The sequence below is a fragment of the Salvia miltiorrhiza genome, chromosome 3 (assembly GCF_028751815.1).
Source record: "Salvia miltiorrhiza cultivar Shanhuang (shh) chromosome 3, IMPLAD_Smil_shh, whole genome shotgun sequence".
Classification (NCBI taxonomy): Eukaryota; Viridiplantae; Streptophyta; class Magnoliopsida; order Lamiales; family Lamiaceae; genus Salvia; species Salvia miltiorrhiza.
The window spans coordinates 2265712-2292297 of record NC_080389.1 but is presented as its reverse complement, the minus strand read 5'-3'; the positions used below and the strand labels follow the sequence as shown (position 1 = coordinate 2292297).

Here is a 26586-nt window from a genome sequence, read left to right as displayed (position 1 = left end):
TAACCGCTCGTTGAAAACGAGTCTTTGGCATCAGATATCCAATTTGCATCACAGTACCCTTCAAGTACAGAGGGTTCCCTAGTATAATGAATCGCATAGTTTTGAGTATATTTCAAATATCTCAAAACCCTTTCAAGAGCTTTCCAATGTTTATTACTAGGGTTAGCTGTAAAGCTGCCCAACTTGTTGACCGAGCATGCTATATCGGGACGAGTGCAATTTGTTAGATACAACAAGCTCCCAATAATCTTCGCATATTCTATCGCGTCAACAGGTTCTCCCTTGTGTACACTCAAATGCACACTAGGTTCCCATGGTGTCTTAGCTATTGGCTTGTCAAAAGCGTTGAATTTCTTTAACACTTTCTCAACGTAGTGAGATTGTGTTATAGTAATACCATCAGGTCTTCTTAGAATTTTAATTCCAAGGATAACATCAGCTAAGCCCATATCTTTCATGCTAAAATTTTTACTTAGCATGCCTTTGGTTTCTTGAATCACTCGGGAATTACTTCCCATGATGAGCATGTCATCTACATAAAGACAAACAATAACAAATCCGTTATTAGAATTCTTAATGTAGACACATTTATCGCACTCATTGATTCTGAATCCATTTGACAACATTACACTGTCAAATTTTAAATGCCATTGAAGCGGTGCTTGCTTCAACCCATATAAAGACCTTTGAAGTTTGCATACTTTGTGCTCTTGCCCAGGTACTACAAACCCTTCAGGTTGCTTCATATATATTTCATCTTCCAACTCGCCATACAAGAACGCAGTTTTCACATCCATTTGGTGAATCTCGAGATTGTGCAAGGCAGCAATAGCGAGAAGCATCCGAATAGATGTTAGTCTGGTCACAGGTGAATAGGTATCGAAGAAATCGTACCCTTCTTTCTGCCTGAAACCTTGAACGACAAGTCGGGCTTTGTACTTATCTATAGTACCATCAGATTTGTACTTCTTCTTTAGGATCCATTTGCATCCTAAAGCTTTACTTCCAGGTGGTAGATCCACTAACACCCAAGTATGATTCTGCATAATGGAATCAATCTAAATATCGATGGCTTCTTTCCAGAGAGCTGCATCTGAGCCAGACATAGCTTCTTTAATCATCACCGGTTCGCCATCTAGCATTAAGACAACATAATCCGGTCCATAGACATTAGCTTTTCTAACTCGTTCCCCACGTCTCGGTTCTACATCCATAGGTTTAGACCTTGGTCTTTTCCTATTAGGTGGTACATGATTAGAACCCGTGGCCTCATCTACTTGAGTAGAATTACTAGCTACTTCCATAGGTTTAGAACCTGTAGCATCACCATCAACTCCATCATTAGAGTTCGATGTACCTTTATCCTTGTTAGGATAGATATTTTCAAAGAATATAGCATTCCTTGATTCTATCGTTGTCCCAACATGTATATCAGGTATCTCCGATCTGTGCACTATAAAACGATAGGCACTGCTATTAAGTGCATGACCAATGAAGATACAATCCACCGTTTTAGGTCCTATTGTAACTTGCTTTGGTAAAGGCACTTCTACCTTGGCTAAACACCCCCACACTTTGAGGTATTTATACGAAGGTTTCCTTCCTTTCCATAGCTCATAGGGAGTTACATCTTTCCCTTTGAGTGGAATCTTGTTCAAGATATAGTTGGCCGTTAAGACAGCTTCCCCCCACATGTTCTGGGGTAATCCTGAACTAATCAACAAGGCATTCATCATCTCCTTAAGAGTTCGATTCTTGCGTTCAGCAACGCCGTTAGATTGTGGTGAATAAGGAGCCGTCGTTTGATGGATTATACCACTTTCGTTGCATAATTCAGCAAACGGAGCTACATACTCTCCACCTCTATCACTTCGAACCATCTTAATTCGACATCCAAGTTGATTCTCGGCTTCATTTTTGAAGTTTATAAAAGCTTCAATAGCATCATCTTTACTTTTCAATAAGTAAAGGTAACAATACTTTGTGCAATCGTCTATAAAGGTGATAAAGTACTTCTTGCCACCTCTAGTTTGCACGAACTTTAAATCACAAACATCGGTGTGAATAAGTTCCAAAGGTTGAGTGCTCCTTTTTACCGATTTAAACGGTAACTTAGCCATTTTGGCTTCAACACAAACTTCACATTTTTCTTGTGAGTTGTATTCATCAACTTTTAGTAAATTCATTTTTACTAATCTCTTTATAGCATTTAGATTAACATGTCCAAGTCTACAATGCCATAAATCAGAACACTCAATCAAGTAAGCAGAAGAGGTTGATGCATCTTTATTGATCTTAGCCTTGGCAGGCTTACAAGCTCTTACACCAAGTTTGAAAAGTCCTTCGGAGGCATAGCCTTTCCCTAGGAACTTTCCCCACTTGCGTATTACAACATAGTCAGATTTGAAAAACAATTCAAAATCCTTATTCGTAAGCCTAAAGCCCGAAATTAAATTCTTTCGGACAGTTGGAACGTGTAATACGTCTTTTAATGTGATCTCCACGTCCGACGTGAGTTGAAGAATCACATCTCCCACGCCAAGGACTTGGGATGTCCGTTCGCTAGCCTCCATTATCGTTTTGTTTTCCACTTCTTTGTAGTTGTGGAACAACTCACGATTTATGCATATATGGACGGTAGCGCCGGTGTCCACGAACCAAGCGTTCGGGTTGTCCACATGATTCACCTCGGAGATCATGGCAGCAAAGTCATCGTGGTTCCAATCGTCGAAGTCCTTCTCGACGTTGTTCACGTTGCCATTTGCTTTCTTCCGCTTTGGCTTGCGGCAATCCTTAGCCATGTGACCTTTTTTGTCACAATTATAACATACACCATCAAACTTTGATGGTTGATGTCCGCCTTGCTTCCATTTACCCTTATTATTAGGGTTAGGGCGACCACGTTTGTTGGAGGGTCCGCCTTTCTCGGTGAGATTGGCCTTTGCCTCCATCGGAGCTTTTCCCTTTTGATCACGACTTCTCACGTGATCCTCCATTTGAAGCTTGGATATTAATATCGGCACGGACATCTCCGAGCGCTCATGCTTCAAAAGGTTTTGAAATTTCCTCCAACTAGGAGGTAATTTCTCTATGATGATTGCAACGAGCAATGCATCCGCCAAGGGCATCCCTTCGGCTTGAACCTCATGTGAAAGATTTTGGAACTCTTCCACTTGGTCCATCAATGGCCGGGAGTCGACCATTTTATATTCCAACCATTTGGCGACAATATACTTGGTAGTATTTGCCTTGTCCACTTGATATTTCAGATCAAGGGCCTCCCACAATTGTTTCGCGGTTTCATGAACCTTGAAAACACGATAGAGCCGTTCGTCCAGAGACATGAGAACGGTGTTACGGCACAAGTAGTCGCCGCGGCACCAGTTCAAATATCCGGCACGAATTTCTTGGCTTGTCTCCCCTTCCCCTTCACTCGGGGTTGGAGGTTTATCCTCCATTAAGAATCCGGCAAACCCCACGGTTGTGAGGTAGAATAGCATCTTCTCTTGCCAATATTTGAAGTTCTTGCCTGAGAACGTTGATGGTTTCTCGGCAAGACCAATAGTTCTAGATGTTGACGATGAAGCCCCCGTTGATGCAAACGAGGAAAATATTGACGACGTGGTTGAACCGATGGTTGCAGAGGTGGTGGAGCCATCCATATTGACGTCGGTGTGAGCCATTTCTCGAACGTGTATCAACGGCAGAGAAAATAATCTTCTTGCGATTGTTAGAACCGGGTACACGATCGAGATATTACAAAATATTTATTTTGAGAAATTACAACTCAAAATAATTGAAAATATTACAAAGTAAATAATTTGAGAAATTACAACTCAAATAATTCAATACAACTGAAATACACTGTATAAATAAATTATACGTATAAACAAAGTCAAGTCGAGATGAATCTCTTCCCGCAAGAAGATTATCGCCCCGGTAGTGCTCTTCGGTTTGGCGTATCTTCCCCAAAGGTAAAACGACTACGTCTTGTCGGATGTAGCACCACAATCCGGCGAGCTCCGGCGAACTTAATAGGATCAAGAACTGAGCACAAGTGTTTGCAGAGAGTGTGAGAGTGTAAATGGCAGAATGCAGAAATTTGTTGGTGTATCTGTGTGTTGTTTCTGCATGCTCTCCACAAGCCTATTTATAGACATGTGGTAAGTATGAATTCAATACATTGAATTCCACTCCGACGGCTGGAAGGTTGAAGATGTGGCCGGTGGTAGCAGCCATTGAAGAAACTAAGCTGCAAAAATGAAGTTGCCATGCAGAAGTCGTACTGGTGTGCTTCTGCTGCTGTGGGCTGGGCCAGGAAACAAATTAGTTGGGCCAAGAAAAATCTGTTGGGCCAAAAATTAAAAAGCCCAGTGGAGTTGGTCCAAAAAATAGTTTGGGCCCCAAACACCACCCCAAAGCACCAAGATCCAAGTCCTTGGCCGCGGCCCGCCCGCCCGTCCGGCGGCGGCGGCGGCGGCGGCGACGTCGGCGGCGCGCGTGTGTGTGTGCGCGCGAGGCTAGTACTTAGATCAAGCCCACTAGCAAGCCCACAAGTCAATTTATCAACTCCATGTGCTTTGCTATTCTTATACATGAAAAACATCTCTATGTTTTCCAATGTGGGATAACATAGCATAAATGTTATTTTCCCTCTTCAACATCCAAACTTTGACATACAATATCTCACTCATCGGAAATCGGTTTTGAGACTTCAAGTATATCACATTGATCTACTCGAGATGTAGATTAACATCCAATCATTATTTTAATTAAATAATAAATATTTAATTAAATAATAATTTCCAGATATGGCATTAAAACCATATTTCCAACATATGCGTCAATATCCAGAAATACAGCATGGAGTTCGGCAACTCTCGTCATGTTTCGGGAGCCTAATTTTCAACTCGGGCCATTTTTGCAATAATTTTGGAACATCGTGAATCTTTAATCAAATTTTGAAAAATCAAGCCATTTAGCAAAAATCAGATCGTAAAGTGTAATTAACACTTTATTTAATGTGGTGCAAACCACGTTTGTGGTTGTAATGAACTTCTTATTCCAGCAAAGTCAGCGTCAAACAACTGAAAAATTCTAGGAAACAAGAAGCAATGTTTAGAAAACTGAGTCAAGAAGCTTTGTTTTCTTTTATTCTGTTTACCATTCAACTTTTACAAGAATCAGGAACTCATACAGTCAGAACCATCGTAAAGCAACCTTAATTGCCGCTAAAACTTTGATATTACAAGATATATAAATATATACATATAAATATATAATACAAGATATAGAATGATTGGGTAAAACAATCTACTGAGTTGAACAGTTACATGCAACAACCTAATTAGCCAGCTAAGTATCTCTGAAAGCATCACATGGAAAGAATGAATCTAGTTCCACAAATAAATGAGAGAGAGAGAGAGAGAGAGAGAGAGCAGGAGAGGCTGAGCTCCTGCATTCCAGTCTAGAGTTCCCGTCTACTTCTTGAATATGTTTCTAAAACTTTCCGGCACAGATGTGGTTTAGAAGTCGGATTTGATCAAGCCTCGTTCAGGGTCTTATGGTAATATCGCCAAATGGAATCCGCACATTCACATGGATGTAGTCTCTTGTTTTAATGACCTGAAACACAAACAGAAGTTCGATAAAGAGAGGGGACAAATGATATTACAATAGATCTTCAACAGTAATAGTCATAGAATTGCACCAACTAAATAATATGTGCTGCGAAAACATGATTGTTGTCTCAAACTAATGCAATTACAGTTACAGATGAAATATACCAAGGGACCTCAAATTGGCCGGAACTTAAAACTGACTCTTTTCTTGACCTTAAAACCAAGTTTTCTAGACATAGGATTTATTTGAACGGTCTATTTTAGATATGAATTTAATGCATAGGTGGTATGATCATTTACATACAGAAAACACTACTATCAGAAATATAACATAAGGGTGCGTTTACTTTGGTTGTAAAATTTTCATTTTACAACCACAGATGAAATATACCAAGGGACAGAAACGCAAGCAAACTAATAGGCAACGAAAATAAAACAAAATACTCAAATTGGCCGGAACTCCAAACTGACTCTATTCTTGACCTTAAAACAATGTTTTCTGGACATAGGATTTGTTTGGGAAAAGATAATTCTGGAAATTAATGAGCTATTATCAGATTAGGACTTTTGCGTGACACAATTGTTATCCAAAACTTTTATCTGCTGAACAAACAACTAACTCGACTTAAATCAAAATCAACATCAGCTTAATCCTCAATCTAAACTAAAATATGAAATTGCAGCACATTACCTTGTACGAGAAGACCAGCCGGTGTTCTCATTATGTCGTGTGTCTTCAGCATCGGGCATATAGTCATCATCCATGTCAGCCAAGTCATCGTCATCAACATTTGGAAACTCTGAAAGTAGTACAAGGAGATATAAGCCAAGCCTATGTAAGCATAAAAAAGCAGTGCAATCAAATATGAGATGCTCAGATAAAATCAGGGGTCCCAATGGCCTGGCTCAATTAAGAATGTATTTAACCTCAATGCCCTGTATAATGTGTTCAACAAATGAAAAATAATTCCAAATTTATGCTAATTTTTGCTCTTCGATAATGCTCCTTGAAAGATATAAACATTGAATTGGAGGCTACTCTTCCTTCAACTCTCTGCCTTCTTAATTTGAACAGTCGAATATTTGCTCAGCTAGATTATCAATAACAGCAACTCAAAACTCTAAAGCTGGGAAAAGCTAATCTGAATAATTTCTACAAAGAGCAGTTTCTAAATAAATCTCTAACCTGGAGTTGAATGAGCAGCATATCAGGAACGCTTCACACGAACTTGAAAGTGACCCTTTACAGTACGCCGTATCTTTTCTGCCGAGTGTAAAAGATTCATGGACCGCTCATCCACCTCAATCAATTCAAGTGTTGGGATGTCTCCAATTTCACTTGGAATCCAATTTAGACCATGACACCGACGAAGCATTAGGCACTTGAGTTTCGGAAAGTGGGGAGCTGCAGTTCTCCAATAAACCAAATCTGATTGGTCAATCAGCAAGAGTCTCAGCTCAGGAAATCCACTGTAAGATGTGTGCCAATATTCGCCTTTGCAAGCATAATTTCTTAGTTTAAGCACTTGAAGATTAGGTAATGAACCAATGATGGTCATATCACTCCAAGGAAGCTTCCAACGACTCAAGGTTAACCTTCTCAGTTGTAAAGGAAAGTTTAGACCTTCAAGTATCTTGTCAGCTCGTCTAGTGGTTGGAGGTTTTCTTGGAGTGAATGAAATGCATCCAAGTATCTTATCAACTAGTCTGAAAGAAAAACCTCCACGCATCCCCAATGCCAGTTCATCAAGTAGTTGTCTGCAGGATGAAAAATCTACATGCTTCTCCAATCTCAACTTCTCAAGTCTGCATAGTTGTTTAAGATTGTCGAGGCAATATTCCGCGTCTGCATCAAACTTCTCCTTGGAGTAACATATTCCCAGCTTTTTAATGTTTGGAATCATTTCCACCATTCTTTTACTGCACACAAAGTCCGTTGCCAGCGAAAGTTTCTGCAAGTTATCAAGGGGATTGTTTTCTTCTTCAGGGTAGGGTAAGGGTTGAAATGACAAGGCAATAAGATGTCTTAATTGTCGCAACCTCCAAATCTCCACGGGCAAATTAACCTCAGATCTATAAATAATTAGACTCTGAAGATTATGAAGCTTTGATATGGCTGAAGGAACAATACTATTGGGAATGTTGGAAGCAAGGTAAGTTAAATGAATTAGATCGAACACTTGACCTGGCTCCCAATCCCAATGGTCGCTTCTACGTAAAACATGAAGGACCCTCAACGAACTGAACTTCTCTACAGAGCCCACAGACCTATACCCTTTCTTGGGGATGCATATAATGGTGCCTATGTGTGAGCTGTGCACATAGTCTTTGAGATGTAGATCATACGAACTAGCACTTATGCTGTGATGATCTTTTATGAGACGTGGAACAAAATGCTTTCGCAGGATAGGAGTAGGTAAGTAATCCATAACAGAAAGAATTACCTTCTCTTTTGCAGACTGCCTTATGCAAAATTCCCGCACAATATCATGAAGGCTGCAACTCTTTATTTTCCCATCAAACTTCCTGTTGGTGACCAAAACAAGACTTCTCTCGACAAGATCTTCCAAACAATCTTTTGCCTCCTCTTCCAAGCTTTTAGATCCATTTGAAACTGTTACAAAACCTTCAGATATCCAAAGGTGAATAAGTTCTGAAACACGAATCTCATAATCTTCTGGAAAGCCAGCCATATATAAAAAACACGACTTCAAGTGATTGGGTAAATGGGTATAACTCGAACCAATTATTGTTTCAAGATGCCCGCCGTTTGCAGCAATTTGCTTCCATGAGGATCGAGTATGAATCGGAATCTTAGATAAGAGTCCTGCCACCACCACGATTGAAAGGGGGAGTCCCCCGCAATTTTGAACAATTCTCTTCCCAATATCTTCCAATTCAATAGGAATGTCTTTATCTCCGAACACCTTCTGCTTTAGCAAATTCCAACTATGATGTGCATTCAACAGACTCATAGTATGAATGGATTTAGAAGAGTCGACATAAGCAGCTACATCATGCAGCCTTGTGGTTACTATGATCCTACTGCCATTACCAACATCAGGAAACAAACTCTTTACATCATCCCAAGCTTTCGTACTCCACATGTCGTCCATTACAATAAGATACCTTCGACCTTTTAGGTACTCGCAAATTAAGGTTTCCATAGGGATGTCGCTCTCAGCATTTGAAATTTGTTTAATGGAAGCTAGAAGATTTTGAACAATGCGTTCTACACTATGATCTTGTGATATTGTAACCCAAGCACAAGTACTAAAAATTTGCATAATCGATGAATCATTATAAACAAGTTTAGCAAGTGTGGTCTTACCAATGCCTCCGGTTCCAACAATTGGAAAGACCATTAGTCTGGATGATGTCTTGCAAAGCTCATCCCTGATAGCTTCCAGATCTTCTTGAAAACCAACCACCTTGTCATATTTGCTGCTTATGATTGTTGATCTAACATCAGGAGAATCAGTTAGACTGGCAACTGGGCCCTTCCCCTTGATGTAATCCACCACATCTCGAACAGTTGACTCCAGTCTCTGTGCTAGTTCTGTCAGCCTGGTCACAAGTCTGACTCCATCTGAAACATTTTCTTCATAGAAGAGATATTCAATAATCTCATGGGTTGAAACTGCTGCCTCTCTGATCCTTTCTTTGTTTGGATAATGTTTAACATTCAATTGCAAGACAACAGCTTGGACGCGGATGGATAAAAGTTCTTGTTTAACAGAATGAGTGATGACGCGATCATCGCCATGCTTTAGGATTAGATCTAAGGTTTGAAGCAGGGTGTCAAAAGCTTCATAATAAGCCATATATCTCGATTGTGCAGAAACGATTTGTCAAACCTGTGAGTTGTGAGTTGTGGGATCTGTTCATTTTTAATCTATCAATGCAAAACCGAGTGATCCAATCACTATTTTCAACTCGGGCCCATTTTGCAATTATTTCGGAAGATCGTGAATCTTTAATCAAATTTTGAAAAATCAAGCCATATAGCAAAAAAATCAGATCATAAGGTGTAATTTAAACTTTATTTAATGTGGTGCAAACGTGTGGTTGTAATGAACTTCTTATCTAGTTTCCTATTCCAGCAAAGTCAGCGTCAAACAACTGAGAAAAATTCTAGGAAACAAGAAGCAATGTATAGAAAACTGAGTCAAGATGCTTTGTTTTCTTTTATTCTGTTTACCATTCAACTTTTACAAGAATCAGGAACTCGTACAGGCAGAACCATCGTAAAGCAACCTTAATTGCCGCAAAAACTTTGAAATTACAAGATATATAAATATATACATATAAATATATGATACAAGATATAGTATGATTGGATAAAACAATCTACTGAGTTGAACTGTTGAACAGTTACATGCAACAACCAGCTAAGTATCTCTGAAAGCATCACATGGAAAGAATGAATCTAGTTCCACAAATAAATGAGAGAGAGAGCGAGAGAGCAGGAGAGGCTGAGCTCCTGCATTCTAGAGTTCCCGTCTACTTCTTGAATATGTTTCTGAAACTTTCCGGCACAGATGTGGTTTAGAAGTCGGATTTGATCAAGCCTCGTTCAGGGTCTTATGGTGGTAATATCGCCAAATGGAATCCGCTCATTCACATGGATGTAGCCTCTTGTTTTAATGACCTGAAACACAAACAGAAATTCGATAAAGACGGGACAAATGATATTACAATAGATCATCAACAGTAATAGTCATAGAATTGCACCAACTAAATAATATGTGCTGCGAAAACATGATTGTCGTCTCAAGCTAATGCAATTACAGTTACAGATGAAATATACCAAGGGACAGCAACATGAGTAAACTAATGGGCAACGAAATAAAACAAAATACTCAAATTGAACTTAAAACTGACTCTTTTCTTGACCTTAAAACCAAGTTTTTTAGACATAGGATTTATTTGAACGGTCTATTTTAGATATGAATTTAATGCATAGGTGGTATGATCATTTACATACAGAAAACACTACTTTCATAAATATAACATATGGGTGCGTTTACTTCGGTTGTAAAATTTTCATTAGAAAAAGATGGACAAGAAAAGATGAGAAAATATTATATTTTTCTCCTTTTTCTATCCTATGTTTACTAGAGATAAAAAGATGAGAAAATATTGGAAAACATTTTCACACCCCTACCTTAGGATAATATTATCCAACATTGGAGAGAAAATTAGTGAAAATGAGTTGTTCGAGTAAATTTTCCACCCTACCCGGAGAAAATTTTCCATCATAGTGAACATATGAAAATGGTGGAAAATGAGTGAAAATATACTTTTTCTCTCATTTTCCATCAAAGTAAACGCACCTTAAAAGTTTTGAGTATATAAAGATCATAATAGATTAATTCAAAGCGTAGGACCATACCAGTGTTTCAAAAAACAATCCTCGATGCTTCCTTGCGTGATTTGCCAATTAAGAGGTTGTCCACAAAGGGAGCATTCCTTCCACACTCTGCCTCTTTAATAAATACATATTGCGGATACTTGGAAACCGTTGCTTTTGTGCTTGCTTACTCATTTATTTTGAGTAAGCACATTACCTTGCACAAGAAGACCACCCGGTGTTCTCATTATGTCGTGTGTCTTCAGCATCGGGCATATAGTCATCATACATGTCAGCCAAGTCATCATCATCAATATTTAGAAACTCTGAAATTAGTACAAGGAGATATAAGCCAAGCCTGTGTATGCATTAAAAAGCAGTGCACTCAAATATGAGATGCTCAGATAAAATCAGGGGTCCCAATGGCCTGGCTTAATTAAGAACGTATTTAAACTCAATGCCCCATATAATGCGACAAATAAAGAAAACAGAAAAGATCTGGGATCCACAAAAATTCTGAAGGACTCAGAGACATGACAGCCGGAAAACCACGCCTAGAATAGGCCATTCATTGATATAAATCATTTAAAGTATTTTAGAAAGAATTACGAGTATGATGAGGTTGGTTGATTATCAAAGTCAGTTAAGTATTGCCTATATTTTTTAATGTATCCCTAACATCTAGATTTGGAATAATAATAGATTTTCTTTAATTCACACTAAAGATTATGGATTATGTAATGGTCCCAGGGTTAAAAGGTAGACTCACTTGGAAACCATATGGACAAGGTTTTTGTCAATTAACTAAAGAATTATAATAACATTTTCAGTCATCTAAAGAATTATAATTCACAAGTTAATGAGAACAAGAAACTTGTGGCGAAAAAGGGAACTTACATCTCGATCATGTAGGTCAAAACCGGAAATTTCTCCATCCATCATATGATCCGGCAATCATCTTCAAGTTCTCTTTCTGTATATGGCTATATATTTCTCAAGAGTTCTCAAACAAGGATGTCTTTCCGGAATCAAGATGATTGGGACAGACTCCGTGTTGCTCTGCCACTGAACAATGAAAAAGGTAAAATCTTGATCACCAGTCGTAATGAGGATATTGGCGCGTATGTTAGTTGCCCGAGAGCTACCGAAAAGTTGTTGCTAAGGTTGGAAGCACTCCGTAAGTGTTGGGTAGATAATTGCAAAAAATTGTAATGGACTGCCACTTTAAGAAGTAATAATCATAAGTGGTATCTTTGCCACATGGTATTCAGCCTCAGATATGAGTTTAACAAAGGAAGAGTGGGACGAAGTGTCCACACAAGTCAGCACATTTTTTAAAGAAGACCCTGTAAGTGTTAGGTAGACAATTGTAAAAAAATTGTAATGGACTGCCACTTTTAGAAGTAATAATCATAAGCGGTATCTTTGCCACATGGTATTCAGCCTCAGATATGAGTTTAACCAAGGAAGAGTGAGACGAAGTGTCCACACAAGTCAGCACATTTTTTGAAGAAGACCCTGCAAATCGTGTGAACAAGTTTATATCATTGAGTTATGATAGACTACCTTACAACTTGCGTGAATGCTTTCTCTATCTGGGGTGTTTCCCGAGGACTATGAATTCGAGTGTCGAGATTGATTAGCATGTGGATTGGAGAAGAATTCATACAAAAAAAAATTAAAAAGGTAATGATTATAGCTTGGAGGAAACTGCAGAGAAGTCTTATAAACAAAAACTTGGTTACAATTAACAAGATCAAACCATATAGTAAGGTGAAAACATGCCGAATTCATAATACATTGCATGAATTCTGCAGGACGAAAGCAAAATTCATGAAGTTTTCATTTTTAACTTGCATCATGAAACCAGGCATAGTTTTACCTTACTATATGGTCTGATCTCACCAATTGTGACTAAGTTTTTGTTCATACGATCTTTCAAGAATTTCTCTACAGTCCACTGCAAGCTGAAATCATTATTTTTTTGTATAAATCCTTCTCCGATCCATATGCTATCATAACTCAATGATATAAATTTGCTCACTCCACATGCTATCATAACTCAATGATATAAACTTGTTCACACAACAATCCGCATGGTCTTCTTTGCAAAATATGTTCAACTGTGTAGACAGCTCATCCCACTCTTTCTTTGTTTCTTCATTCAAACTCATATCTGACCACTGAAAGTGACAATTCATCACATTTTTTTGCAATTACCTACCCAACACCCACCAAGTTAAGACAGCAGTCCAAATTATAGAGTGCATCCAACCAGAGCAACAACTTGTGGGAAGCTCTTGGGCAACTAAGATACGCACTAACATCCTCACTACGACCGGTGATCAAGATTTTATCTTTTTTATCGTTCAGCGGCAAAGCACACTCACTGAGTATGTCCCAATCAGCTTGATTCTAGGCATCATCCATCACCAAACAAACAAAAAAAACATATTTCCTCGAGACGAGCAGCAACATCTCGACCTAACTCCTACTCATCTTTTTCTCATACATCCTTGGTTATAGTAGTGAAGTTTTTTAGAATGGCTTTGTAAATCTTCCTCGCCACCGCATCTTACCCAGCCCAAACATACCAGTGAGCAAAACGACATCAAGATAAAAGGTTTCTTGAATCGGTTGCTTTATTATAGTCCTTCGAAGCCTACCACGTCTCTCTCTTAACGGCCAAGCCTGATCGAAAATATTAAACACACCGAATTCTAATTCCAATAGATGTTAAACTCGGCCGAGCCTGATTGAAAATATTTAACACACGGATTCTAATAGATGTTAACATCATTCTTTTCACCTTGAGGTAAATTACATGCCAATTTTTTTACAACTATCAAATTGTGAAGCATCTGACATTTTTTGCACTAAAATCAAAAGGAATGTTGAGTTTATAGAGTGTGAGGTCATATTGAAGCGCAATTACCCCAAATTAATATAAGAGGGAATATTATCTGACTCAAATTGGGGAAAAGTAAATTAGAATCAGAGATAATTAAAGGTGACCTGAGGTTTATCAGATATGTCTTCGTTCGATTCTGAGGTTAGCCTTGGTTACGAAGAGATCGACCACATCTTCCACCTCATAAACGACGTCGCGAATGTTCTGCACCAGCGCCTTCGTGTGCTCATCCTCTCTCTGCTTCTTCACGGATTCCTTGAGAAAGGCTTTGAAGATGCGGAAATTCCTTCTCCAGGTTCTCGATCTGGCTCCTCGTCTCGGTTATTAGCTTCGAGTGGTAAAGTTCAGCAGGAACTCCACTGCTACATCCCATCTCTCTCCCTCTCTCTTCAGCACTCACTACTTACTAGGGTTTTCAATTACAGAGTTTTGTTTATCGAACAATGAGCTTTTTTTTGTTAAAAAAAGGATTTAAAATGATTAAAAATTACGGTAAAAAATAAAAAAATCCTTGAAACTTGGAAAAAATTTATAAACTGTTTTATGTTTTTTTATAAATTCTACTGTTATTTTAATTTTTAAATATTATTTGTAAAGGGGTTAATATTGAGGTTCACATTGCAAAATGAGTATAAGTTTATTAATTTTGTTGCAATTAACTCTACCAATGCATTGCTGAATTTGTGCAGAATTATTATTTGTTTTTAAAATACTCCCTCCGTCCACCAATCAACTACCCATTTGCCTCTAAAATTTTGTCCACCAATTAACTACCTACTTTGCTTTTTGGACATATATACCCTCCCTTACTTTTTAAATTACTACACTTTACCAATTGGACCCACCACACTCTACTACCATTACATGTCTACTTAATCCAATTTTGATGTTAATTAAATGGAGTAAGATATTTTAAATTTCCAGTTTATTTATTTTCCAATTTATTTATTTTCGAAATTTTCAGTATATTTATTTATTTATTTTTGAATTTTCAGTTTATTTATTTTCTAATTTTTTCCCCAGTTTTCAGTTTATTTATTTATTTATTTTCTGAAATTTTTAATTCCAGCTTATTTATTTTATGAATTTCCAGTTTATTTATTTTTCAATTTTCAGTTTATTTATTTATTTATTTTCTGAATTTTCAGTTTATTTTATTTTCTAAATTTTCAGTTTATTTTATTTATTTTCGAACTTTAAGTTGATTTATTTTCTAAAAAAAATATTTTTCCAGATTTTAATTAATTTATTTATTTATTTTCGAATTTTCAGTTTATTTATTTATTTAATTCCAGTTTATTTATTTTCTAAATAAAATAATTTTTGAGATTTTAATTTATTTATTTATTTTCGAACTTTCAGTTTATTTATTTATTTATTTATTTCCAGTTTATTTATTTTTTGAATTTTCAGTTTATTTATTTTTCAATTTTCAGTTTATTTATTTATTTATTTTCTGAAAATTTTAATTCCAGTTTATTTATTCATTTATTTATTTCCAGTTTTTTTTTTTTTGAATTTTAAGTTTATTTATTTATTTATTTATTTTCAGTTTATTTATTTTCTGAATTTTCAGTTTATTTATTTATTTATTTCCATTTTATTTATTTTCTGAATTTTCAGTTTATTTATTTATTTATTTTCAAATTTTCAGTTTATTTATTTATTTCCAGTTTATTTATTTTCTAAATTTTCAGTTTATTTATTTATTTTCGAACTTTAAGTTTAATTATTTTCTAAAAAAAAATAATTTTCCAGATTTTTATTTATTTATTTATTTATTTATTTTCGAATTTTCAGTTTATTTATTTATTTAATTTCAGTTTATTTATTTTCTAAAAAAATAATTTTCCAGATTTTAATTAATTTATTTATTTTTGAATTTTCAGTTTATTAATTTATTTAATTCCAGTTTATTTATTTTCTGAATTTTCAGTTTATTTATTTATTTTCGAACTTTAAGTTTATTTATTTTCTAAAAAAATTATTTTCCAGTTTTTAATTTATTTATTTATTTATTTTCTAATTTTCAGTTTATTTATTTATTTATTTATTTCCAGTTTATTTATTTTCTGAATTTTCAGTTTATTTAATTAAAGAGTAAAAAAAGAAAGAAAGAAATAGCTTATAAAAAAATGAACACTTTAATAAGTCAAGGCATAATGTATGTCAAATAGCTAATGAAAGATTAGTAAAAGTAATCAAAATATATTAACACTACCCTTTTAGTCTTTTACACCACTTTTACACCACCTTTTTCAACTTTCTTAGTTTCCGTGCCGACCATCAAATGGGTAGTTGATTGGTGGACGGAGGGAGTAGAACATTTTTATTTTGTAATGGTAGTTTGATAAAATCCAATGAATTATCTTCCCGAGTATTAAATAATGTTCTGTTACTAAAAATCTCGAAGAAAAATCTTTGAATTTGTGCATGATTATTATTTATTTTAAAATAGAACATGCATATTATGTTATGCATCTTTTATGAAATAGATAAAATGGAGCTAAAAATGTTTTTATCATCATTATCAAAAAAACTATAATTCTATATTTCCATTATAAATCAAGTAAAATTAATTTAGAAACAAAATGTATCAAAAACTTAGTATCTCAAAATTTCAATCCATCTTAATAAACAAAAAATTACCAATATTTACTAAACCTTAAAAATAAAGGCTTTTTACTGAATATTTCAACCAGTTTTCTATTCGAACAAAGTCAGTGTCAGACAACATTTAAGAAAATCCTTGGAAATATGTCGACAAAAGCAAAGAAATAGAAAACTGAGTCAAGATGATTTGTTTTCTTTTATTCTATTTTCCATTCAACTTTTACAAGAATCAGGAACTCATACAGGCAGAACCATCGAAAAGCAACCTTAATTGCTGCAAAAACTTTGATATTACAAGATATATAAATATATACATATAAATATATGATACAAAATATAGTATGATTGGGTAAAACAATCTACTGAGTTGAACAGTTACATGCAACAACAACCTAATTAGCCAGCTAACCATCCTTGAGAGCATCACATGGAAAAAATGAATCTAGTTTCCACAAATAAATCAGAGAGAGAAACAGAGGAGAGAGAGAGAGAGCAGAGGCTGAGCTCATGTGCATTCCTGATTATGTTTCTGAAACTTTCCAGCACAGATGTGGTTTAGAAGTCGGATTTTATCAGCCTCGTTCGTGGTCTTATGGTGATATCGCCAAATGGAATCCGCTCTTCCACATGGATGTAGTCTCTTGTTTTCAGGACCTGAAACACAAACAGAAGTTCGATAAAAAGAGGAGACAGAGGGCCAAGCAAATACAAGCAAACTGATGGCCGATGGGCAGCAAAAATAAAACAAAGTACTCAAATTGGCCGGAACTTAAAACTGGGACTCTTCTTGACCTTAAAACCAAGTTTTCTATTCGAACTTAGATACAAATTTACTGCATAGGTGGTATGATCATTTATAGTTTTATACACACAAATATACTACTCTCAGAAATATAACATAAAGAGTTTTGAGTATATAAAGATTAATTCGAAGTGTAGGAGCATACCAGTGTTTCAAAAAACATCCTCGATGCTTCCTTGCGTGACTTGCCAATTAAGAGGTTGTCCAAGGAGAGAGCATTCCTTCCACACTCTGCCTCTTTAAGAAATGCAGATTGTAGATACTTGGAAACCGCTCTATAAGTTCAAAGGTAATCAGAAATCAATCCATGAGCCAATATTGATAAAGATTTTCTACCACAATGCAAATGACGAAATGTTATATAATACACAAAGATTATTGGGAATAGATAATTCTGGAAATTAATGAGCTATTATCAGATTAGGACTTTTGCATGACACAAATAGTTATCCAAAACTTTTTTCTAATGAACAGACAACTAACTCGCTTTAAATCAAAATCAAAATCAGCCTAATCCTTCAACCTGAACTAAAACATAAAACTGCAGAACATTACCTTGTACGAGAAGACCACCCGGTGTTCTCATTATGTCGTGTGTCTTCAGCATCGGGCATATAGTCATCATCCATGTCAACCAAGTCATCGTCATCAACATTTAGAAACTCTGAAAGTAGTACAAGGAGATATAAGCCAAGCCTATGTAAGCATAAAAAAAGCAGTGCAATCAAATATGAGATGCTCAGATAAAATCAGGGGTCCCAATGGCCTGGCTCAATTAAGAATGTATTTAACCTCAATGCCCTATATAATGCAACACATGAAAGATGATTCCAAATTCATGCTAATGCTCTTAACTGAAATTAATCCTTGAGTAGTTGTTGGAATTTTCTTTACATATATTTACATAAATCCATAAACATACACACGTATCTTATCCTGTTCAAAGATGAGGTATAGACAGGTTGATTAAGAAGTTCAAGCAAACCTGTATCATTTCCTTCGGGCAAATAATTGAGTTCCTGCATCATATTAGACCAGATTGTCAGAATCTCATCAAAGTTCAGAAATAAAGAAAAGAACATGATTCAAAAAAATGAAAAACAGAAAAGAAAAGATCTGGGATCCACAGAAATTCTGAAGGACTCGTAGACATGACAGCTCTCTAACATCATGATTTGGAACAATAATAGACTTTCTTTACTTGACACTAAAGATTCTGGATCAGGTAATAATATCCCAGGGTTAAAAGGTAGACTCACGTGGCAACCCATTTGGACAAGTTTTTGTCAATTAACTAAAGAATTATAATAACAATGTCAGTCATCTTAACAAAAACCAAGTTAATGAGAACAAGAAACTTGTGGCGAAAAAGGGAACTTACATCTCGATCGTGTAGGTCAAAACCGGAAATTTCTCCATCCATCATATGAAGCTGATAAGCTTCGGGATGGCCAGTGTCTTCATATTTATTCATTGACCCACCTTCCAGCATGCTTTCAAATCCTGTGCATGGAAATTCCAAGTCTAGCTGCTCTTTAGATGTAGTACCATATTCATCCTGAACATGGTATTCCGACCCTCCATGGTCAGCACCAGGTATCAGCTCAGCAGCAGGATCTTGTGTCATCTCTGGTAGAATATAATCCTTCTCTCTAAGTACAGTTTCACTCTCGCTCCCATAGCCATCTTTATCTTTCCCTTCATTCCCCATTGCTTGTTCGTGATCAACTTCTGCAAAGTCCAATTCAGCTGAGGGCACAGCTTCCCTCTGATCAAGAACAACAGCTGAATCTTTCTCCGCATATGCATTTGTACCTTCAGATTGAAGCATATCACTAGTAGCACCAGAATCTATTAGAGCGGCATCCAGCATATGCTCCTTATGTAAATCATCTGTACCCACATCAGTTGTCGGCTTGGTCCACTCTTCATTGACTGGTACACTCGTGTAATCAACTTCCTCTATCTTATTTTCATTTGGAAGATGATTCTCACATGGCTCAGCTGTTTCATTCTCTCTCACTGTCAAAAACTCATTGTTTAAATCCTGCCCACCAACTTCTATTGCATTGGTCTTACCAGGCCCCTCATGGTCATCCATATCGTGGCTTCTGATAGCAGGGGAAGTTGGATGAAATTCCACCACAGTTTCAGGGAGATTACCATTGTCATCATTTTGGGAAGGCTGCCCCAGTTCAATCACGGTTTGCAGACAGGCATCATGTACTTCATTTTGGCAGACCTTGATTCGACCCAAATCATATACACAACTGTGCAAAGATGCCAATTCAACTGACATGCCTGCAAAACCAAACATATCAATAAAGCAATCACCTAAGATGGTGCTTTCTTCAACATCAATAACAATCTGTACTGTAAAGCAGGAAATTTTGAACCAACCACAAAAATGGTACATTCTTTGTTTCAAATATATCAACAATCAACAGCAAATAGCCAGATAAAATAGAAGTGGAACACATAAGCAAAAAAATTCACTCAAATTAAGGCAAACTAGACACCAATGGTGTTACATTTCAATAGATGCCAAGCAGCCAGGCCTCAGCCAAACAATTTGTGATTATAGATCTCAGATAAATTATAGCTCAAATGACCACACCTCTGCCCGCCACATAAAGGAAAGGGATAAAGAAAAATAAAAATGCATGGAGCATGCTGCATTGCTGCTGTATAGATTGCGAACTGATAAATTCCGACTTATACCAGATAATAGCATTAGTAACTGAAGAACTCAACATTCAGCTGCTACAAAGTGATATAATAAAGAAGGTAAATCAACATTAGCAACACCACAAACTCACCAGTAAATACAGGCTCAAGAAAAGTTTCATCTCCCATGTGTTGTTTCCGTATCATTGAAATTTCAGAGAGTGTGCATGGTGCTTTCTTTCTAACACGGCGTATGTCTCCTGCGTTAGTCAGCTGTTGACGTATAGCACTACCAAGATAGAGATATATAAGTTTTAACTTGAAAAATAGATGGGCAACCAAGTATGTAAATTCAAGCCAAAAGAAGAGTGGGAAAACGAGTCTGTTATGTGCAATAAATTACTCTCTCAAATCTCAATTGGTTAAGGCATGAACATTTGTCCAGCTCGTAAAATGTTGAAACCTAAATATACTAAATCTAAAGATCTTAAAGCTAACAGTGGCAAAAAAGAAGAGATCATACTCGCCGTGCAAAACCATTGTATCATCCATAAGAACTTTTCTTTTTGGAGCACCAGACCGAGGAGCAGTGCGGTGGCGCTTCATAGATGTCACTTCAGAAGGAGGAGGTGTTGGCTTTACTCTCAAAATTGATGATTTCCTTCCAACTGAGATAATATTTTCTCATAAATTCACAATCTATTCGAGGAAAAGCAACTAAAGCATATTTTAACTTTGTGCCTCATTAAAGAGCGCTACACAATATAAAACATGAAGTTTGATATACCTAAAATAGAAGATAGTAAATCATCATCATCCGGAACTGATCCTGTCGTTCTTTTGATGCGGACTTCTCTTGAAGATTCAACTGAATTGAGACTTTGTTCCGTTAGTGTACTTTCAGTAAAAGTACGCTTTCTGCCCGCAGCAGTTTTGCTCCCGGCATCACCTTCATCAAGACCCTCAAAGTCCCCAGGGCTAACTTCCATCATCATGCCACTATGTAAATTTATATGGCCTTCTGGTACCGAAAGAAGCTTTTCAGGAGCAGGCAGCTCAGAGGTAGCACGTGCCAGACCATCGGCTTCAACAGCAGCCACCAGAATATCTTCACTCGATGCATCATGTTGTGTTTTGTTTTCATTCACATTTTGTTCCAAGTTACCATTTAAAGAATGCACTTGACCTGAGAAATTGAATGCACCCATGAATTGAAAGCCTTCACCATCAAATCGTCAATAATAGCAAATACTGCTGGGAATGCATAAGAAACCATAATTCCAAAAGCTATGTTTTTTTCCGAAATTTTCTTTTTTCCTAGTTACAGTTGTTCTGCACATGAACCACACACCTATTCAACTTATGAGTTCCATGCTTAGTATTGGTCATTAGTAATTTGCCAAAGGTTCTTGTAATTAAAAAGAGCAATATTAGGACAGAGAAGATCAGGAAAAAAATACATCAGTAATATTATTACATGTCATGTGCAAGTGTAGCAGGTGCTAATCTGAAAACCATAAGAAAGTAGACTTACTCTGGGTAAAAAAAGATAGGTAACAAATAATTAAAGAGGTTAGCTTTGGCATATAATGCAATTTCCTTGTTATAAATATGCATGCATGCTATATTATGAGATTTCTTGGCTATAGTTTTGCATGCAGTAAACAAACCTAGCTTTGCTGTCTCTTCTCCTCCATCAGTTGTTTCAATATAGATATCAGATTTGACATCACCATATGTAGGGCTAACTGCAGGTTTTAATGTATCACCTTGGTCCTGGACAGTTTCAGGAGCTGCCGCTTGGTCATGAGCATCAAGGTTTAATGCACTGGATTCTACAGTGCCCTGACAAACTTGAGTTCCTGGTTCCCCAAAAATAAGTACATTCTGGTCTTCTGAAGCTAACTCTGCTACATCGTGACATGATTTTTGCTGATCGCCTGAAGGAACTTCAACATCAAGGGGTACATTTTTTGCTGATGCAACTTCAGAAGCTTCCAAACCAACTTCATCAATTGAGACTAAATCATTCTTATCTTCATTGTTGACAGCTTCAGCTTGGTCTGGAGCATCAGATTCTTTAACGATCTCACTAGTGCATTCTGGAGCCGGATTTATGAATTCAACTTGACCTAAAAAATGAGCAAATGAGCATTACTGTTGTAGATTCGTCCAAAACACCAAATTCAAGATTGGCTTCAATAGGAAATTCACCTTGTGGCTCTGATTCCTTGACTTCCAATCCACCTGACAGGTACCCATTCTCATCAGGTGGCCCCTGAGGTACTGCATTGATAGTCGTATCATTCTGCGAACACCAGTCCACCTCTTGTTTATCCTCATAAGGAGGTCTGTCCATGTTCTCCCTCGTATTGGACCCAGTTATAAGATATTCCGATTCAAGATGATCATCACATGCAGAAGCTTGGACTTTGGAAAAATTCGGCTCATCCTCCAGTCCAGGAGTACAAGGAGCCTGTGCATAGTCCATTATGTCAGCGCATTCATCATCACCATCAACCTGCAAGAAAGGAGAACAAGTTCACTGAGAACCCTTTTGTGGTTGTATCATCTAAAGTCTAAACCAACTGAAAAACAACAATAATTTATTTGGGGATTTATTTTGAAAAAGAAGGAAAAGAAAGATGAATTGCCCCCTCAACCATCCACCAGAAATTTTTATAGCCCCAAGCACCTACCATGGCTTCTGAATTAGTACCCAAATCTTCAGGATGTTGATCTTGCTTGAGAGTCGATGTTGATCCAAAAGATGTCTGGGGATCTGCCCTGAAATCAGAAAGAGTATGGTTCTGAGACTTATGTACTTTTCATCAAGAAGTTTGATGTGAAGCTTACCCCTCATCAGCATGTTCTTCAGTACCAAGTTTCTCCCTAAACAGTTCCTGTATGCAATTGTCAATGAGAAACGACAAAAAAGCTAATATACTAAATTACTAGTAATATTTAACAATACTAAAAAAACAACTAATGCTATCCTATCCCACTACGTCAGGCCAGCTATATGAACACATCTCGCCGTTGTTTTCAATTGAAACTTGAAACACATGTCCTCATTTATAATCAAGAATAAAAAGTTCACTTAAAAAGTTTCTTTGCAAGTAGTCTTCCCCTTCCCTACTTAATCCGAGTTAATAAAACTAACCGGAGCATCTATAGGTCTCATATGCATGTATCCAAATCATCTTAGATGTGTTTCTCTGACTAACAAAGTTAATCAATAAAAAGATAACCCATGTCTGAGTGTTCAATAATCAGGAATAGTTTTAAGATTTATCTATAACCTACAGAACAAAATGAATAAGAATACAACATAAAAACAGTATCAGAAGTTCACCTCTTCTAGGTCCAATCCAGACATATCACCATCACCAAATCTTTCTGAGAACAACAGAAGAAAAATATTAAAAAGGAAAAGACATAGAATCATTACATTAAATGCTAGCCCAAGATTTCATCAATCGCCTTATTACTAACCGTCCAGCCCGAACTTTGATGTGGAGTAACTGACACCCTCCATTGTATCTTGAAGAGTGATTTGCTCTCTCGAACTAATGTGATGATCGACATAGTTACTGAAAATTTGCAGTTGGCGTGTTAGAAAGGAATAAGAAAGCGTAGCAACAAAATCTAGTCAAATATTGGCAAAGCTGCAAGAGAAATATTGGCAAAGCTGCAAGAGATATCTAGTCAAATATTGGCAAAGCTGCAAGAAATATTGGCAAAGCTGCAAGAGATATCAGCTTTAAAGAACAAACCCTTGGAAAATGTCGCTATCTGGCAGCTCAAAGTCATCAAGATCGAACTTCTCTGGTAAGGTGATGGAGTGATATGGTGCTTTTGATTCTTCTGGAGGTAGATCGACAGCAGTAGAGCGAAAAGCTTGCTTGACTTTGAGCAAAGCCTCACTGCAATCATCAAAGAGGTAGTTCACCTTTTTATTGTAGATCCTCACCACACCAAGCAGGAGATGGCTGGACAAACGAAGTGCAATCGGCACGTCGGGGAAAAGAATTGAATCTGAATGATATAAGCAATATGCATTTATTAAGGAGACTTAAACAGGTATCATGGGAAACAATGAATAACAGTTAAAATAAATATGGTTGCAAAAGCAAAAGTTTCAATTCGTGAAATCAGCACAAGAATGAAGGCAAGAAAGGTGAGTAAATAATTGAAATTGTGTTCGGAAATATTTAACCAAGCTTAAGTCTACATGCCAATCAGAAGTTGGTTCTTTATGTCTTTTTAAAGGAAAAAGATAAGGACTCGTAGATACGGTGAGGTGAGGATTATGTGGGTCCATTAATTTCCATTTGTAAATCAGCACCTGAATAAATGCAAAATGGCGATTGAATTAATTGAAGATAGATTTAGACAAAAACGGACAAGATCATTACAGCATATGAATCACTAGTCAGTTTTAGGGTATCTTACAGACTCATAATTGGTAAGAATTCTGTGAATCCTTGAATTTCAGTTTGTAGACTAGTGCTCGAATAAATGCAGAAAGGTAAGTGAATTAATTGGAGATGAGTTTGGAAATAAACTAAACAACTAGGTTCCATGATTGTACTGTGGAAGATATATAGCATCTACAAGTTTTTTAACGCCTTCAAAAAGATGCAGATTGGATTCAAGACACTAATACAGGCTTCTAGAAAACTGAAACATATAATGTTGTGCATTTCTGTTCCCTAACATAAAAAGAAGCCAAGGAAGAAATAACAAAAAATCCAAATGAACTGAATAGTGAATACACATTTATGTCTCAAATCAAGTTTCCTAATACAATATATGAAAAGGACTAAAAAAGGAACCAACTTGCACTTGATCTCATGTCAGTTGTTTCGCTTTACAAACAAGCCGATACAGCATCCTTAGGAAGCAGTAGACAACTAAATAATTCATTCTACCTAGTCTAATTATAATAGTATTTGATACGTTTTTTCGCCAACACCATAATCTTACATCCGCTTACAAGTGTGACTGAATGCGCACACGTGTACTTATGTTAATTGGGATAATATATCATCCGATGATGTAAGTAAACAAACTTAAATTCGTAAACAACAAAAACAAGATAAAAGTCACATTAATGGTGATATACTAAAAACTCACCCACAGAAACTCCAATATCAGTATCAGCAACCTGATTCTTACGAAGCTTACGCTCCAAGTGCGCAGCTATCCAAATCGTTCCCAGCGGCCCCTTTTTCGCTAATATGAACTGTGAGTAAAACATTTTTCTTTCCTACCACCTTCAATTTCAGTCAACAATTATTCTACTCTTACAAACAACAAACAACACAGATACTTCAAGACGTTTTTTTTTCTCCTACCTCTTCAATCTATGCACATATACAGCATTCAGAGCCCTAAATTTACACCACACCCAAAAAAATGGGGGAAATAACGAAACTTTATTAAGAAACTAAATTAAAGCACCGAGCTTTCCACTTCAGTCAGGACTTCCATGCAAAATCAAACACAGCCTACATTCAATTCCTATTCCCAAAGCAGATTGCGAACAACCAAACCCTAGAATCCGCATCGACAGCTAAGTACCACACCCACCAAATAAATTCTCCCAAGACCAAAAATTTCTCGAAGACACACCAGAATTATCAGCTCAACGAACTAAATTAACCCCAATTGAACCTCAGAGTCCTCACTCTCAGCTAAGATCGAAGCGGGCGACAGAGAGCACGAAGACAGCTGCTTGTGCAGGGACGCATGCATACAAGTGATCTGTATGCGCTGGTACAGAGAAATTAGAGCGCGAATCTCGAATTTCGTGCAATCCGAGGGAAATTTTCCTGATTTTGATCACCAAAATATTTCTTTTCGAGTTCAAAAAACGAAAGTGAAGCGCCTTTTGGACCCGTAAAATAATTCGTGCTGTTTGAAATGCCGAAATGGAGTAGAATCTACAGCGTAATGAAGATGGACGGCTCAGATCTTTCGAAACAAACAGGCTGAAAAATCAACGGTGTGGATTTGATGACTTTATTTGGATAAACGATGGCTGCAGGTCCAATTATTTCTTTTTACAGTTTACTCAATTCAACATCTTGAACTATTATGAATTTATGACTTTAATAGACGATATAATCTCTAAGATTTAATGCTTTAAATGAAAAATCCCTATGCTTGTGTGTGGAAAAATAAATAAATAATCTAATGCTTGCGAGTTTCTTCTTTTGGATCTTTGTAAAAGAGGTGTAAATCTTTTCATAAATAAATAATTAATAAAAGAGCACTAGGCTACAAATAAATGTAGTGAAAATATTTGACGACTGAAGTATTTATTGTGGTAAAATTTTGTTAAAATTTGTTAATTATTTAAATGATACTATATATTATTATTATTTCAGTGATAAAATAAAATAAGACGAAAATTCTCGTTGTATTGGTATAGCTTGACATCATTTGACCACGTATGGTTCTTTTTTATCATCAATACTTCTTTTTTATAATAGTTTAGATCCCAACATAACGATGTAGAAAGAATTGGTCGAATTTGTGAGGAAAAATCGTGTTTGACACAAATTTATGCTCACAATTCACCCAATTTTTACTTTATAATTAAATTAAATTG

The 26586-nt window shown here is 36.4% G+C and overlaps 3 protein-coding genes and 1 long non-coding RNA gene across 9 annotated transcripts in view; all 4 read right to left on the bottom strand.

Moving 5' to 3' along the window:
* The window catches only part of LOC131016821 (putative late blight resistance protein homolog R1C-3), a 629159-nt gene that overhangs the window by 260301 nt on the left and 342272 nt on the right, over positions 1-26586 (bottom strand). The window lies entirely within an intron of this gene.
* On the bottom strand, positions 5204-9615 carry LOC131016847 (uncharacterized). 4 transcript variants are annotated; one of them, XR_009099237.1, is made up of 3 exons: positions 6808-8946; positions 6313-6421; positions 5204-5625 (listed from the first exon to the last, which is right to left on the bottom strand). XR_009099237.1 is itself a non-coding variant. In XM_057945622.1 (3 exons), the coding sequence occupies exons 1-3, from the start codon at positions 9443-9445 to the stop codon at positions 5481-5483; spliced, it is 621 nt and encodes a 206-aa protein (XP_057801605.1). In that variant the 5' UTR covers positions 9446-9615; the 3' UTR covers positions 5204-5480. The 4 variants fall into 4 exon arrangements, 2 of the variants coding, with proteins under 2 accessions (XP_057801605.1, XP_057801604.1); XR_009099238.1 differs by having other exon boundaries at positions 5204-5499; XM_057945622.1 differs by lacking the exon at positions 6808-8946 and adding an exon at positions 8953-9615 and having other exon boundaries at positions 5204-5499.
* LOC131016998 (uncharacterized) lies at positions 9880-14330 on the bottom strand. 2 transcript variants are annotated; one of them, XR_009099303.1, is made up of 4 exons: positions 13990-14330; positions 11872-13665; positions 11017-11300; positions 9880-10272 (listed from the first exon to the last, which is right to left on the bottom strand). It is a non-coding gene; the product is annotated as an uncharacterized LOC131016998 (long non-coding RNA). The 2 variants fall into 2 exon arrangements; XR_009099302.1 differs by having other exon boundaries at positions 11872-14318.
* LOC131016785 (sister chromatid cohesion 1 protein 4-like) lies at positions 16747-25951 on the bottom strand. Of its 2 annotated transcripts, none has more exons than XM_057945512.1 (16): positions 25107-25951; positions 23744-24005; positions 23463-23560; positions 23323-23366; positions 22824-22870; positions 22667-22754; positions 22182-22488; positions 21638-22099; positions 20755-21153; positions 20491-20635; positions 20120-20256; positions 18682-19601; positions 18286-18319; positions 17856-17964; positions 17446-17575; positions 16747-17152 (listed from the first exon to the last, which is right to left on the bottom strand). In XM_057945512.1, the coding sequence occupies exons 1-16, from the start codon at positions 25228-25230 to the stop codon at positions 17054-17056; spliced, it is 3405 nt and encodes a 1134-aa protein (XP_057801495.1). In that variant the 5' UTR covers positions 25231-25951; the 3' UTR covers positions 16747-17053. The 2 variants fall into 2 exon arrangements, with proteins under 2 accessions (XP_057801495.1, XP_057801496.1); XM_057945513.1 differs by having other exon boundaries at positions 21737-22099; positions 25107-25898.